Below are 17,422 nucleotides of genomic sequence, written 5' to 3'. Positions count from 1 at the left end.
TTGATAGTATAGAACCTAGGATGAACAAGAAGAAAAAGAACATAAGAAGGAGTAGATAGATTGTGATGAGAAGGGTATGGATTTTGTTATCAGAGGTCTCAATAAAAGCAAAGAAACAGAGCCTTGAGGAAAATATCAGATAATAATAGAGAATCAAAGCATGTGGTAATCAGAGAAGAGAATGTTTAAAATCAAGATTTCACAACTGGTACCATATTCTTAGAAAAGGGTTGCCATGGGAGCGAATGACAGAGATGAATTGAAAAAACAAAAAGGTTACAAATAAGATTAAGATTAAATAACTAAGGAATTAGAATACTGGACAGATGATTCACAGGTGTGTGTGTGTGTGTGTGTGTGTTTCTGGTACCGGGGATTGAATTCAGGGGCTCTTTGACCACTGAGCCACATCCCCGACCCTATCTTTTATTTTATTTAGAGATAGGGTCTCACTGAGTTGCTTAGTGCCTCACTTTTGCTGAGACTGACTTTGAACTTGCGATCCTCCTGCCTCAGACTCCTGAACTGCTGGACTTATTTTTCAGTCATTGAGATTGATGAGCAAGAATGTATGCTTTTTCTGTTCAGAATAAATGCAATTAAACTCAAACTCTAAAAAGTTAGTTAATGAGAGAATGACATCAGAATGTATTCAAGTATGTAAAAAGCGTAAAATATTCAGGACTCTTTCTCCCTTTTTCATTCCCTCTTTGTATTCCTGAATATCTCCAATCTGTCTCCCTTCATGCTCTTCTCGTTCTCTTTCAGTTTCTTGGACCAGTTACGGATATAGTGAGAAAATGTTAGACTTAGAAAATATTTTGTAGGTAGAACCCAAAGGGTTGACTAATACATTACATATATAATGTGAAAAAAAGCAAGCAGTCAAGGGTGGGATTCTAGCTTGAAATTGAAATGTGAATGGTGGTGATGTCATTTTTTAGTTCAAGAAAACAGGAAAGTTCTACTAGGGTATGTAAGTGTTCATGAAGCAAGCAATATTTTGGACATGTTAAGGTAGAAATAAATCTTTTTTAGGCCTCCAAGTAGAGTTATCAAACTAACTATAGAAGAGTCAGAAACCTTGGGAAAAGATTAGTACTGCAGAGGTAAACTTGAAATATTTCAGTGTACAGATGATATTTACAATATTTAGACTAGATAGATCAATTAAAAAGGAAATTTACATTAGAAATTGCCATGTCTATAGCATGAAGATAATAAAAAAACACGAGAAGTAACAAGAGGAATAAATTCAAAGATTCTACATTAAATTGTCTTGACACCCTTTTGAAAAATTTATAGATCATAAATGTGTGGGGATTTTTTGAACTATTAATTCTATTGCTTTGATCTATATGTTTATCCTTATGCAAATACCACATAGTCTTCATTACTGTAGTTTTATAGTAAGTTATGAAATATGGAAAGGTGAGTCTATCACTTTGTACTTATTTTTAAATATAGTTCAATTGTTCTGGGTTTCATATATTTCCTTGTGAAATTTATGATCAACTTATAAATTTCTACTAAAAATGCAATCTTAGTTTCCCAATCCATGAACATGGTATTTTTTCTAATTAAGGTCTTTCAAAATTTCTTTTAATAATACCTTGTAATTTTCAATTTTCACTGTACAAGTGTTACACTTCTTTTGTTAATTTAATTCCTAAGTATTTTATTCCTTTTGATGTAAATAAAATTTTTTCTTGATTTCAATTTTGGATTTTTATTGCTAGTATCTAAATATAGTTAATTTTATATATATATTTTTTTTCAAATATTTTTAGTTGTAGGTGGACACAAGACCTTTATTTTGTTTATTTACTTTTATGTGGTGCCAAGGATTGAACCTAGTGCCTCACATGTGCGAGGCAAGTGCTCTAACACTGAGCTACAACCCCATTCCTGATTTTTGTATATTGACCTAGTATTCCACAACCTTGTCAAGTTCATTCATTAGCTCTATTAATTTTTTGGTGGGTTATAGGATTTTCTAAATACAAGATCATACATTTGTATATTATGTTTTAGACTATTTGGGATGATATGCACTTTACTTTATAGTAAACACTATCAAATTTGGTTGAGTGAATCAATTTTAGGACTAGCAGATAAACTGTTTTGCTTTTTCATATTTTCATGCAGGATAAATCAACTGGCAAAGAAAAATCCAAGGAACCAGTAAGATTTCTACCACAGTTGCCTATGGTAATTTACTAATATATTATCATTGTTTATTGCTTCTATACAATGTCTAATTTGAAATTTAGTAACTTGAAAATGAGTTACTGAATTTCTGATTTTTTTATTGGTTGTTCAAAACATTACAAAGCTCTTGACATATCATATTTCATACATTAGATTCAAGTGGGTTATGAACTCCCATTTTTACCCCAAATACAGATTGAAGAATCACATTGGTTACACATCCACATTTTTACATAATGCCATATTAGTGACTGTTGTATTCTGCTACCTTTCCTAGCCTCTACTATCCCCCTCCCCTCCCCTCCCATCTTCTCTCTCTACCCCATCTACTGTAATTCATTTCTCTCCTTGTTTTTTTCCCCATTCCCCTCACAACCTCTTATATGTAATTTTGTAACAATGAGGGTAAATTTCTGATTTTAAATTCTTTGTTTCACATGATTTTTTTCTGGTGAAGAAATTCAGTGAGGTACATATCTTAGGAAAATATCTTAACAAAGTCACTGTAACTACAATGTCTTAGTTACATACAAAAATTTGAGTTTTATGATTAGAGGAATAGCCAACATTACTAGCAGAAGGAATGTTAGTGTTGGAGTCAGGAAATGAGACTGTGGGTCAGAGCTTTGCCCTTTGTGACTTTGTGACGTTTTGGGAGTCACCTCTCTGAGCCTTCATTTCTGATTTAAAAATAAGAGGCCTTGATGATCTCTGAGGAAACAGCTCTTCATGCTAAAAAAGGCTATATTATAAAAGATGTCTTAGATTTTGGCATCCTTTTTCGATATTTTGACTGTAAATAATTTAGACAGTTAATAGGCATTTTTAGTTGATAAAATGCTGAACAAGTTATGTTTTACCATATAAATTTTTTTGCCTAGTAATTATGTTAAAATTTTAATGCTATTGAGTTAAACTCTTATAACTCCTAGAAGCTGAGTTGAAGTGGAGTTTAAATGCAAACATTTATTTTGAAACATTTTTAAAAGCTCATAATGAGTTCTATGCTAGAATTTGCATTGCTTCATATGAAGATGATCCCTAATAATTTGAAATGATAAATTCTTTCAGCTTAAAACAAACTTGAATGAAAATTTTAAGTGAATAATCTTGAATATTTTAAAGTACATATTTTGTGAGTCTATTTGTATTGATAATAATATCAAGATTACCACAAGTTCTACAAAACAAAATCAGAAATTTTTTTAGTTTTATGAATATCTACTTTGAGTTTTCTCATTTATAAGTTAAGGAAATTGAAATGAAACACATTTCTCTTTAAAAATTAAAAATTTTAAAGCTGAAAATATTGATATTAGTGTTTTTTGGTATGTTAAATTTAAATTTACTTACTTAATAAATATTCAAAGTTGAGATGAATCATCCTTTCAAGCCGGAGCTGCATTTAGTTATCTTAACTGCTTTTGTTGACCTACTCTGCTCTTATTTGACTATATCTTGCAATATTTTTTCTGTATATTTTGAGCTTTATTTATTTTAAGAGAAATCATACTTTAAAACATAATCTGTTAATTTAAACCATTTTCATTTAAATATTAAAGTTTGTATTGGATAAAAGTTTAGTAGTCATTAAGACCAAGACTGATTTTCGTTATAGACCTTTTTGCTTCTGAAAGTTATCATTGATAGGGTGACCCAGCATGGATAACTCCCAGCATCTGTTAGCTGGTAACCTGATTCTCACCCTTTCTACACACCTCACTCATAGCATTGCCATGAATCTTAAATCCTTTATAGAGAAAGATGGGAGTAGAAGAATGGAAAGTCAGATGGAAAGATAAAAGAGCACTGATTTTTAATTACTCTTATCTTGTCTTAATTTCTTATCCCATGAAAAAAGAGCCTGAAAAAAAGAACTTGTAGGCAGCTAGTTTCTCTGGGAGGTCAGGATACAGGAGTAAGAAGAGTAGAGGCAGCAAAATTAGGAAGAAGGAGTTTTAATAGATACATGGGCTATCACGTTGGTTGCTCAGTAGGCAACTGTTCCTGTCATGATATTTTGAGCTTAGAGAATGCTTCCTGGAATTTTTCACCTAAGGAGAATCCAGGAATGACATTTATCCATCTTCTCTCATCCTGCGTTGATAGAGAATAGCTCCTGGGGATGTGTGGGGACAGTGGAATCTTCCTATGCTATGGCATTGGAGGAATCCCCATCAGAAAGCACAAGTACATATTTCTTGAGTCAAAACACTGTTATGAGTTGAAACCAACACAAAACTGTTTACTGTAATGCAGCCATGTGTAGAATCAGAGGTGAGACCATGAAGATGTTAAATGATGTGAGGCATATCATTATCTAGATGATATTCTTGCTTATGTGTGTATACTTTTCTTGGTTAGCCAGAGAACTACTATTTATAAAATTTACATATATATATATTTCTATACTTTAGTATAAGAAGGAAATATTAAGGCCCTACCAACTTTCTCCACCCAGAGTACTGATGAGCTCAGCAAAGAGATGGTTGATATAGAGATTCTAAGTAAGATGTGTTTATAGATTTGTTGTAGGCTGTTTTATTGATTTATTTGTTTATTTATTTATTTATTTTTGTGGTGCTGGGGATTGAACCCAGGGCCTTGTGCATGTGAGACAAGCACTCTACCAACTGAGCTATATCTCCAGCCCAAGCAGGTGATTTTGACACTTGTAGACAATTTTGGACATTATAAAAGTCCTCAATTGAATTGCCTCTGTACCCTATTATCAAAATTCCAGGGCTTGTAGACCATACAGTCCAAAGCCTTTCTTTTCTGTTATTGATAACTGAATTCTCATCAGGCCTTTGCCATGCTCTCATTGGGGAGAATCTACTGTACCTTTTAACATGAAAATGTTGTGTTCACATTTCCCTTGACATTGTGTGGTCCACTGGGAATTATAGAAAATAGAGCAATTGGGGGTACAGCATTGGAGGTGCACGAAATACTCTCTTAACTTGAAGTTTGTGCTTTGGTAAGTACTTTTTGAAGCTCATTGCAATTCTTTAATTCTTTTTCTTGTTACACTATTTTTAGGATTGTTTAACCAGTTTTCTAAGATAACATTAAAATCAGTTTATCCAGCTCTGCAAGATTCATTTAGTAGACAAAGGTAGAATGAGGAGGAAGGAGAATAGGATAAGGTAGGAGCACACATACCTTAGAAAGAATTTGAACTATAATAAATGCTGTGCATATTCAAAGAAGATCACCTGCAATTGAACTTAAGAAAGAGTATCTTAAACATTTTTGATCCTTGTCTTGAAGAAAGGGCAAGATTTTAACAGGGAGATATTGAGGGGTATATTGTTGGCTCTGTTAGGCAGGGTAACTAATATTAGCTGACATAACAGACAGATTTCCAAATCTCAGAGACTTTACCCATAAAAGATTTCCCTCTGCTCACATGAAATCTGATACAGGTCAGGTAGCTCTCTATCTTATCACTATGCCAGGGAGAGCACATGGCCTCCATGGCTGCAGTGGCAGGGGTGAGACTGCAATGCAAGAGGCATTCCAGCTCTTAGCTACCTGCCTTGTCCATGCAGCACAAATCACGTGGCAACAGAATAACTGTGAGAGAGGCTAGGAAATGAAATTATTCAGAGTACATTGAGGAGGGCTTTGAAAAACAGTACTAAGACATGTACCTACTTCACTGGGAATTTGTTAATGTCTCTGAGCAGTATAGTCAGAGCTGTGCCTCAGGAAGGTTGAAGTGACCTTCTGTTATTAGCATTGTCTATAAATCAAAGCCTGTATCTACTTTTGCCTGGATTATCTTAAAAATCTGCTAGACTTGACACAAGTCTCTTCTTGTATATCTTTTTACTGCTGCTAGAATCATTTGTGAAACAACCCTTTTTGTGTCCCTGCCTGATAAATAGGGTAACATAATTTATCAACCAAACTGACATAACATTAAGAGTGAAAGTGCTACTAATTATAATAGGGCAAGAGATGTCAACTGGAACTATGTCCAGCAAACTGGGATTTAAGATTACCACAGGAGGGACTACAATAGCTCTCTATTGCAAGCCAGGCCAGTCATCCCTTAAAATCCAAGTCCTTCATGACATACAGCACCCACCTATGCATCCCTGTTTCTTCCCTCACCCTTTGTTCAAATTCCTACCCCAACATAACTCTCCAAAGAGGCTCTTCCTACCCCATCTCTCATAGCATTTCTCTATCTCTTTACACTCTTTTATTTTTCTCTATTGCACATATTATTTCCCTAGATTATATGACATATATATACTGAAATAGCTTTCTGTACTCCACTAGAATGTACATGCCATGAGGGGAGGGACTTAGTTCTGTCCATGACTATAGACCCAGTGCCTAAATAGAGCCCAAGACATGGGGGGAGCTCAGTAAGTCTTTGTTGACTAGGAAATTGATTACCTTTGACTTATTCCAAGTGCTCTTACCATCTATCCCAACATCCCCTCCCAATTGCCAGTCTCATCTAATCATTTTAATCATATATATATATATATATATATATATATATATATATATATTATTGATAGACCTTTATTTTACTTATTTATATGCAGTGCTGAGAATGGAACCCAGTGCCTCACACATACAGAAAAGCACTCTACCACTGAGCCACAGCCTCTTAATCCTCAGTTCTTGCACTCCTTGGTGTCCTTCTCTGTGGAGATCCAGCTGTGCTTCAAGGCTTATAGCTACTATCATTTTTCTTTTGGAAGTTTCTTAGAATACTTTCCTCCACATCCTGTCCTGAATGGAAGCACATATTTTTTTGTTAAGTTTGCACTTTATGGAGGCATTCCTTATCTACATAACAGGCACAAAAGTGGTACAACAGCACTTACATTATAATTTTTAAGAAAATTCAATGAACTACTTCATGTAAATTTCTTAGAACAATATACTACATATAATGTAATCAATACAAGATATAAACAAATCCATATAAAAATTATTAATGAGATAATTTATATCCTTTGTGTTTCACACTATCTTCAAATTCTAGTTTATATTTTATACTTAAAAATTTCAACTCAGCCACATTTTAAATGGTCAATAACTACAGCAAGCTGGTGGATACTGTATTGGACAGTGTAGCTCTAAAGAATGTAGAAATAGGAGATATAAGGAGAAGCTGCTCGGTCTAAAGGAGAGGCTCAAGGAACAAATTTGGAATTTGAAGCTTTTTATTTTAATCTGGGGATTAAACCCTAGGGCACTTTACCACTACATCCCCATCTCTTTTCTAATTTTTAAATTTTGAGACAGGATCTTGCTAAGTTGCTGAGGGTAGCCTTCATCTTCTGATTCTCCTGCCTCAGCCTCCCAAGTTGCTAGGATTACAGGTGTGCGCTGCCACGCCTGACTCAAGGAACAAATTTGGAAGAGCCATCCATTCCCCAAAACTTACATTCAGACCTCATCCAAGAGGGTGTTACTGTGGCTCACTGGATGGTTGAGACATTTGCTGAGGAATTGCAGGTCTGGGCTGGAAGGTGAATACCACCTGCTGGGATGCTGAAGGTTTGGAAGGAAGTCTTTCTCTGTGGTATAAGTGAAACTTGTGGAAAATCACCCATAGGAAAGCCAGTGAAACCTGCTGGAGGGGATCTGCCACTGGGTGAGTCACATACCACATGTGGAATAGGTGCCAACAGGGAAGGATGCTGACTGCTGGCATCATAGGAGCAATGAGAAAAAGTGCTGGAAGCAGGGATGAAGCCTCCTCCTCTTCCACTGTCTCTTTAGCACCCTTTATAATTATATGCCAGTTGGCAAAGGAGAAATGTTTTTGAAGATCCCATCCAATATCCCAAAGGAAGGCTGAAAGGGTAGATCTGGAACTGAGAGGCAGTACATTGATAATTGCCCAAAAGCACAGCTCGTATTATCTGCTTTATATATTAAAATGTTCTGTTATCACCTCAACATGCTTTAGCTAGATGACACTTAGCCCTGGAATCACTGTTTTCTGCAAAGGAAATAGCAGCAGTTTTTTCTTAAAAAGAGAAAAGTATAAATGCCCCAAAATATAAATGTTGTTCATGATAATTGAGGCTGCATTAACCTGAATACATTGTTACCTTCAGAAATACACCATTTGGGGCTATCAGTCAGGATAAAAATGACATTTTCACAATAGAGAGATAAAGCTGTGTAACTCCTGGACACGAGGTTCAGATAAATTCTCAGATAAGGATGTGATGGATAAAACGCTTTGCACACTTTTTCAAGCTTTTGATAACTATTGCAATGTACCATTTTAGTTTATTTCCTTTCACTGAAGAAAATAATTCCAACAAATATTGAGAATTTAAAAAGTCATAAAGTATGTCTTTGAATATGTTGAATAATATACGTTTTACTTTATAACAGACACTGTAAAATTTGGTTGAGTGAATCAATTTTGCATTAATAGAGTAAACAAGTTTTGTTCCCTATATTTTTCATGCAGGAAAAATCGACTAACAAAGAAAAAGCAAAATCAAAGGCATCAGCAAGAGTTTTGCCACAGTTGTCTCTGGTAATTAACCTACACCCTCTCAATGTACCTCTACCTATACTCTATATTCTCAAATATTTTGCCATTTAAAAAAAATGTTTGTTAGTTTTAAAACTTGAAAAATAACTAACTGAATTTCTGATTTTGAAATTTGTGCTCCAGGTTGAGTCATTTCTGATCATATATCTTAGGCAAAATAGACTATCTTAATAAAATCACTGTAACTATAATTTCTTAATATGTACAAATATTCTAGTATTATGAGTAGAAGAACTGCCAACATAGATTAGCAGAAGGATTATCTGTGTGGGAATCAGGAACGGAGGCTTGGATTAAAGCTTTGTCCCTTATGGCACTGTGACCTTTGGGAAGTTATTACTTCTCTGAGCCTCATTTCTAGGTTTGAAAATGAGACTACTTAATAATCTCTGAGGAGAAGGCTCTCAGTACTAAAAGGCTGTACTACAAAAAAATTTCTTAGATCCTGGCATTTTTTTTATTATTTTGACTACAAATGATTGTTTTCCTGTGGAAAAGACAGTTAATAGACATTTTTAGTTGATAAAGGGCTGGACAAGTTAGATTTTGTCATAATAAAATTTATAGTCTAATAAATTATGTTGAATTAATGCCATCAAATTACAGTCTTGTAACTCCTTGAAGCTGAGTTTAATGGAGTTTCAGTGCAAACACTATTGTTTTACACTGTGATAAAAATATATAACATAAAATTTACTACTTTAGCCTTTTAAAATACATAGTTCAGTGGCATCTAGTAGTGCACCCTGTTGTGCATCCATAATTATCACTCATTTCCAGAGTTCTTTTCTTCTTCCCACACAGAACCTCTTGTAACCTTTAAATGACCACTTCCCAATATTTCCTCCCACAGTCCCTGGAAAATCACCATCTTACTTTTGCTCTTATATATTTGATTAGGCACGTCATATAAGTGGAATCATACAGTATTTATCCTTTTGCATTTGACTTATTTCACTTAGCATAATCTTTAGATTCATCCAAAGCATTATTTGTATGGACAGGCATTTTAAAAGTTTAGTGCAAACTGCAATATTGAACTTATGTTGCTCTGTACAAATTTGAAACAAGGATGATTTTCACTTAGAAAACTTGAATATATTGTTAGATGAATTATCTTGAACATTTCAAAGTACACATTTTAATTGAAAATATGTGTTTATTGATAATGTGTCATTATACCAGGTCTGTACAATTGAGCATATTATATTTTCCTTAGTCCTGCAAAATCTATTAAAGACCTGAAATGGACTAGACAATGTATTTTCTTTTTAAGTATTTAACAAATTGTAAAACTGAAAAATTGCTCTCAGTTTGTTGTGTCTTGTCAGTATACAGATTGAAAAATATAAACTTAATTGAAATTACTTACTGAACGTCTATAACTGAGATTAATAATACCCCTTTCCTGTAGAAAAGCACACAATCAGCTACAGTGGATTGTTCAATATGTGCTTTGAATTTTATGTTTTAGGGGAAATAGTATTTTATTTTTAAAAAATAATTCATTAAAAATGATTTTCATTTGCATATTAAGGTTTGCACTTGGATAAAAGTGCTCCAGCAACAAAGCTACAATTAAGACCTAGAGTGATTTTCATTATAGACCTTGATTCTTCTAGAAGATGATTACTGAGTTGAAATTAAGTTGATCCAGCACTGGTGGCTCCTAGCCTGTATGAACCGGTGACCTGATTCCTACCCTTGTTTTACACCTCATTCACAGCACTTCTGTGAATCTTAAATCTTTAAAGGGCAGAGGGAAGGATGGAAAAAGCACTAACTTATAAACTGTCCTAATCTATTTTCCTGAGAAAGAAGAAACTGAAAAAGAAAGACTTGTGTGAAATCACTTCATTTGGGATGCAGGAGTAAGAAACTGGGCTGAATAAAACTACGAAGAAAGAGGAGCTAATCTAAACATGGGTTGTCAAGTTGGTCTGGATCTAAAAAGAAGAGACAGACTACATTTTCAGCATTAAGAAAACATGTAGATTTTATCTAGGAACTATATCATACATCTTTAATCCCAGATACTCAGGAGGCTAAGTCAGGAGAGCCCCAAGTTTCACTTTGGCAATTTAGTGAAACCCTATCTCAAAATAAAATGAAAAGGGCTGGGGATGTAGCTCAGTGGAAAGCACTAACCCAGCAAGTATAAGGCCCTGGGTTCAATCCCCAGTACCACACACACACATACACAAATGTAGATTTTACTTTAAAATGATCTTTCCTGGGTTTGTTGATGAATTGTTGTCTCTAGCAATAGGGGTTTGTGTTCTGGTATTACAATAATTTTCAAGAACCAATTAGTCATGGCCTTTCTAGAAGATGTAGCTGCCCTCCTGTCTGCTGCAGCTCCCTCCACACACTGTTGTTTTCCAATGTGAATCTGAGAGCCAGTTGCCTATCACCACTCACCTTCTCTCTCTTTATGAGACTGTTCAGATAATGTAAGTGTAAGAATGTATGACCCAAACTTTAAATGATGGCATAAATTCCCAGGCAGTTTAAAGCCATGAGAACAGGAAGCTGGGATGTGAGGGAACTCATTAGCACTAGAGATCAGCTGAGGGCACCTTCTCATCAAAATAGAAGGTTTTGAGAGGAAGATCCTTATAGCAGATAAGACCCTCCAGTGAGTGTCTACCAACAGACAGACCAACTTGATCAGCTGCTCAAGCACCATGCTACCTTCACGACAGCTAAAGAAATCAGGTAAGAGACCACAGTGCCTGATTTCAGTAAAACAAAACAAAAAGATACTTTGATGAAGGCACAAAGAAAAAAGTTCTCTGCATCTTCCTTCCCTTATCTCCAATTAGCCCAGCCCAAAGAGAGATGCCATTTCCTTAGAGGGAAGGAAAATTAAGCCAAGTCCTTAATCTTGAAACCCAGGACCAGGTTCACCATGGTGAAGCCCAGTGCTGAGCAAACTCCCACAACCCCTATCATCAGGTCCATAGCCACAGACAGAGCTTTAGGAACCACATTAGCCTCTGGAACTGACTGCCTTTGAGGCAGAAGAAAAGAAATAAAAATAGTAGTAAGGAGACAAAAAGGAAGGACAATGAAATAACATTTTAATTCAGAAGTTTTGCATACTTTTCCAGGCCTGTCACTCTAAGCTAGTCTGTCTTGCAGGCCTGAGACTCCCAGATTCTTGGAAAATCTGTAAAGCTATCTGTGTGCTGCTAACTAACACCACCACTCCCCCCAATAGATCAAGCAAAGAGAGATATGATATCTTGAGAAACCTATAATTTGGGGACATTTAAGCACTATCAACTGATCAGATAATAAAGACTACATATCAACTTGAGGATTGGGAGAGTGACCAGACCATCATAAACTATCTTGAGTTCGCTGGACTGATATTATTCCTACATACCTTTCTATATATACCCCTCACCAAGTTTCCTTTAAAAGAAAAGCCAGAAAAAGCTGCATTTCTCACTCTGAAGATGATTTGACTTCTTGAATGTGTATTCCTTATTTTACCCACAAAGTGTCTCTCTCTTGAGATTTCCCTCATTCTCCCTTGAATATGTGTCTACTTTCTTAAATAAACCTCTATGCCTCTGATTGGCAAGTGTGAAATTCTTTTTCATCACATATGCTAGGAAGTCTGTTGTTCTTGATTGCTTCTTCTTTCTGGGAACTCCTTAAATCCTTCTTCAGAGATACCTCTTCTGTGATGCCTCCACCAGCTCCCCTACCATCTCAGGCAGCAGAGCAGGGAACAGGATTCTACTTTCTGGGGAGCAGGGCATGAAATCTAGTGCAGATCAGTGTCTCAGAACCCAGTCTCAGTCCTGCTATGGTGAGACCCAGCACCTGGTAGAAACTGAAGGACCTATACACATGCCAGAATTCTGAGACAGAACCTATAGATCTTCCCTGGCATCAGGTATGGACCTGTACACTGTTAGAAGAGACCTGAGTTTCAATCTTCATGATTTCCGTCCTTGGAATGGGTTCAGGAAGTGCCTATCCTCTTGAGACTCTATTTGTTGTGACTATCACACTCAGGTGTGACCCAGCTTAGTGGCCAAGGGACTCTCTCTACCCACTGTCCCTCAACCTGAGCTAGCACAGCTGTCACCAGACCAGGGCTAGCAAATGGAGCTCCAGAACTTCCTTAGCACTCACTGGAGACCTGTACCCAAGAGAGATGGACTCATGTTTCAGCCTGCATCACTGCCAGCTGTAGCATAGGCCTCCATGCACTCTGAAACTGCAGGGCCATGCAGCTGTGAGGCTCAGGCACAATCCAGCTTAATAGGAGTCTAGGTGGCCAAGGGACTGTCTTCACCAACACTATCAGAGCCTCAACAGCATAGTGTGGTGTTAGACCCCATCCACTGGGGATAGGACAGCAGAGTAAGCACAAGACTTTGCCTTGGAACCTAGCACATGGCTGGTAAAACCTAATACTGGGCAGATCCTAATGTCTCTTCCTGCAGACAAAGCCTCTAAAACAGTTCCAGTGCCAGGGGAAGATACACAGTCCCAGTAGATTGGACTTTATCCCAGTTAGCATCTCTTGTGGCTGGCTGCAGTGGTCTGGGGGTACAAGTCTACCTTAGTAATAGGAAGTCCATAGTGGTGCTGGTCTTGCAGTCTATGGATTCAGAGTGTGACAGCTTGGTGACATTGGTGGCAAGAAGTATTATATAGAAGCCTGGGACTGGTCTATCTATGGTGATTCTTCCCAGGTTTTGGCAGAATCTTATAGTGCTTGACCATGGGCCAGTAACTGAATGAGGCATTTGGGCCTACTTGGGCCTCAGGAAGAGGCTTGTGAGCATGGACTACATTTTCTAGGTACTTTCCTGATTCTTTATGAATTGCACAGAAACAGTGTATTTGGGACAAACTTGTTCTTGGATTTCTCTGTAGTACTGAAGTAATGACAATACGCTGTTAGCAGACTCCTGGAACATCTGGACCTGAGCACCATCCAGTGCTGAATAGAAAAGTTACTACAATCTCAGAGAAAATAACCAGGCTGCTTAAAATTTCTGGAAAGACTTGCGCATGTGTGCAAACACACACACACACACAAACACACACGCACACACAAACACACACGCACACACACGAATACACGCACACACGCGCACACACACCATGATTAGGAAGAATTGAATAAATACCTAATCCATATGCAGAAAACATCACATGCCAGCAAAGATCAAGAGCTTTTAAGAAACCATGACCTTACCTAATATTCAAAATCAGGTGCCAGAAATTGATCAGTTGAAAAATAGAGACAAGATTTTGAAAGATGTAAGAAGAAAGAAGCAACAAATAAGTGTGTTCCATTGCATGATACTGGACTTTTCAGAAGAAACCTTATATAGGTCAGGAGAGGGTGGCATGAGATTTTTTATAGAACTGAAGGAGAAAACTGTCAACCAAGTATACTGTGCCCAGCAAAGCTGTCCTTTAAAATGAAGAAGAGATAAAGGTATTCCCAGACAAAAGCTAAGAGAGTATATCTCTACCAGACCTGTTCTACCAGAGTTGATAAAGGAAGTTCTTCAAACTGAAAGAAATATTAATGGATAAGAAGAAAACATGGAAGGTATAAAATTAATCAGTAAGAATAATTATACAAACAAATTCAAATGTCCTAATATTATAAGCATTGTGTATAACCATTTATATCTTTAGTGTGAAGACTAAAAACAAATAATTAAAAAAATAATAATTATATTAATATGTTAAGAGCTAAGTAATACAGAAATATATAAATTGGGATATAAAAATTTCATTGTGTAGGGAGGAATGCAGTACAAGTATACAGTTTTCTTATTAGTAATATTTCTCTTGTTTGTTTCTGTTCTTTATAATCATATTAAGTTGCTATCATTTCTAAATAGCTTGTTAAAGTCAAAAGTTTATTTTTGTAATTCTCATGGTAACCACAAAACAAAGATCTATAACAAACTAAAAATCATAAACAATAAATCAAAATAACCACTAGAGTAAACTACTTAACCATAAAGGAAAACTGTAAGGGAGAGAAAGAAAGAAACTATAACAAAACTAGGAAACAAGTTATGTAGTGACTACAGTAAGAATTTACCTAAGAAAAATCATCCTGAATATAAATGGATTAAATTCTCCAATTAAAAGACATAGAGTGACTGAATGGATTAAAAAAAGTGAGAGAAACCTAAATATATGTTGCTTATAAGAAACTCATTTACCTATAAGGACACAAAGACTGAAAATTAAGGGATAGAATAAGATATTGCAGGCAAACAGAATCCAAAAGAAAGCAGAAGTAGCTATGCTTATATCAGATAAAACAGACTTTAAGTCAAAGGCAATACTAAAGAGACAAGGAAGGTCATCATATAATGTCAAGGAGGTACAGTCAGCAAGAAGAAATAACATTTTATATATATATATATATATATATATATATATATATATATATATATATAATCTCCAACATTGAAACACCCATGTACATATAGAAAATATTAATATATATAAAGGGAAAGAAAAATTCCAATATAATAATAGTTGGAGACTTTAATACACACTTTCAATAATAGAAAGATGATCCAAATGGAAAAATCAACAAAGAAAATGAAGAAGTGAATTGTACCCTAGACCAAATGCACCTACATCTATAAAACATCCCATCCAACAGCTTTTGAGTGCACATTTCTTTTTCATCAGCACATGAAACATTTTCTAGGATATGATAAGTCACAAAACACGTGTTGGCAAATTTAAAACAATTGAAATCATATTGGGTGTCTTTTCTGACCACAATGTAATAACACTAGAAACCAAAGACAAGAAAATTTTGGAGACTATACAAATACATGGAAATTAAACAGCTTACTTTTGAACAACCAATGAATCAAGGAAGCAATCAAGACTGAAATTTAAAATTTCTTGAAACAAATGATATTGGAAATACAATATATGCAATCTATGGAATATAGCAAAAGTAGTGGTAAGAGGGAACTTTATAGCAATGAATTCCGACATCAAAAAGGTAGAAAGATCACAAATAAAAAGCTTATTACTACACCAGAACTAGAAAATCAAGAAAAAACCAAACCATAAGTTATTGGAAGGAAAAATATAATAAAGAGTAAAATGGAAATAAATGAAATGGAGACTAAAAACAAAATACAAAAGATCAATTATACAAAGAGTTCTTTCTTCAAAAAGATAAACAATGTCTATTCTTAGCTGAACTAAGAAAAAGAGAGGACTTAATCAGAGACAAAAAAGGAGACATCACAACAGCATGGAAATCCAAAAGACCATTAGAGCAATATGAGTAACTATGTGCCTACAAATTTGATAACCTAGAATAAATGGACAAATTCCTAGACCTATATACCTTACCAAGGAGGGTGGGGATAGGGAAAGGTTGATCAATGGGTCCTAAGTATAGAGAGATAAAAATGAGAAGTTCTAGTGTGCTGTTGCACAGTAGGGTAACTATAAACAACAATAATGTACTGAATACTTTAAAAAACTAGAAGAAAGGATCTTGAAAGTTTTCACCATAAAGAAATGAATGTGTGAGGAGGTAGGTATGTTGAATCTGATTTCAACATTACACAATGTATGTATGTATTGAAACATTATGGGGTACTCCATTGATATGTACAATTTTAGTCTTTTTTGTATTAGTTAAAATTTTAAAAAGATAGAGATACTTGTCAAAATCTGGGTATTGACAGAATGAACACCTCAGTTTTAGGTAACAGATATCCACATCGAACTGGCAGCACGGATTTTGGTAATGTCTCTCAAGTAGCACATACTATGTGTTCTTGGGTAAAATCTGCTGTTGAGTGTTTGAACCTCCTTCCCACATTCCTGATTTGTTTGAGAAAATGTCAGCATTTTATGAAACACATATTTCATGAAAAAAATCTACACATTGCTTATTAATGCTATTTAAATCTCATATTTTAGGTGAGTACAAAGCCCCAGTGGCAGCAGGCGGCCCCTTCATTTAATTTGAATATAAAGCAAGACAATGAGATTCCAGAAACTTTTAGTATTAAAAATGAACAGTCATATGGTAAGAACTTCAATATTCTATATTAGATTTAAGAAAGTTTCTAGAGGAAAAAATACAACATTTAGCTAATAGAGTCACAAAATTATAAAGCCTAAATGAGATTTATGTCAAGTAGAAAAATTACTCCCAAATATTTTCCATCAGAAAGTAATTGATTCAGTTCTTAGTTATTTCAGGCCATTGTAAATGCTGTTAGAGATGATATTTTAGGAATTGGGATGTTTATCATAAAACTTTTGTTTATTTTAGTTAAAATTTGCCCTTCTATTAAATTTTTTTCTGAGATGGATTTAATGAGATATAAATATTACTTCCAAATTAGTCATTTAATTCATTATTACGATTACCAGTAGTAGTAATAGTAATAGTAGTGTTAGTAGCAGTTGAAGTAGTCGTAGTAGTGGTAATAGTAATAGAACTGGGGATTAAATCCAGATGTGCTTTACCGTGGAGTTATAACTCTAGCCCCCCTGCCCTCTTTGGAAAAAAAAAAAACATTTTAAGATAGGTTATTGCTAAATTGCTGAAGGTCTCACTAAGATGTTGAGGTTGGCCTCAAAGTTGTGATTCTCTGCTTTGACCTTCTGAGT

The 17,422-nt window shown here is 35.2% G+C and overlaps 1 protein-coding gene across 1 annotated transcript in view; it reads left to right on the top strand.

Moving 5' to 3' along the window:
• Positions 1-1,416: 1,416 nt before the first annotated feature.
• DNAH7 (dynein axonemal heavy chain 7) overlaps positions 1,417-17,422 on the top strand; it is a gene marked incomplete at both ends in the record, with an annotated part of 288,918 nt that continues 272,912 nt past the window's right edge. Inside the window, 4 exons of the mRNA XM_081261736.1 lie at positions 1,417-1,431; positions 2,149-2,211; positions 8,675-8,743; positions 16,724-16,832. Coding sequence (XP_081117862.1) covers positions 1,417-1,431; positions 2,149-2,211; positions 8,675-8,743; positions 16,724-16,832 — 256 coding nt within the window. The remainder of the gene's footprint in view (positions 1,432-2,148; positions 2,212-8,674; positions 8,744-16,723; positions 16,833-17,422) is intronic.

The sequence above is a fragment of the Spermophilus citellus genome (genome assembly GCF_964194105.1).
Source record: "Spermophilus citellus genome assembly, chromosome: 11".
NCBI classification, from domain to species: Eukaryota; Metazoa; Chordata; class Mammalia; order Rodentia; family Sciuridae; genus Spermophilus; species Spermophilus citellus.
This window is presented reverse-complemented; position numbering and strand designations above follow the sequence as displayed.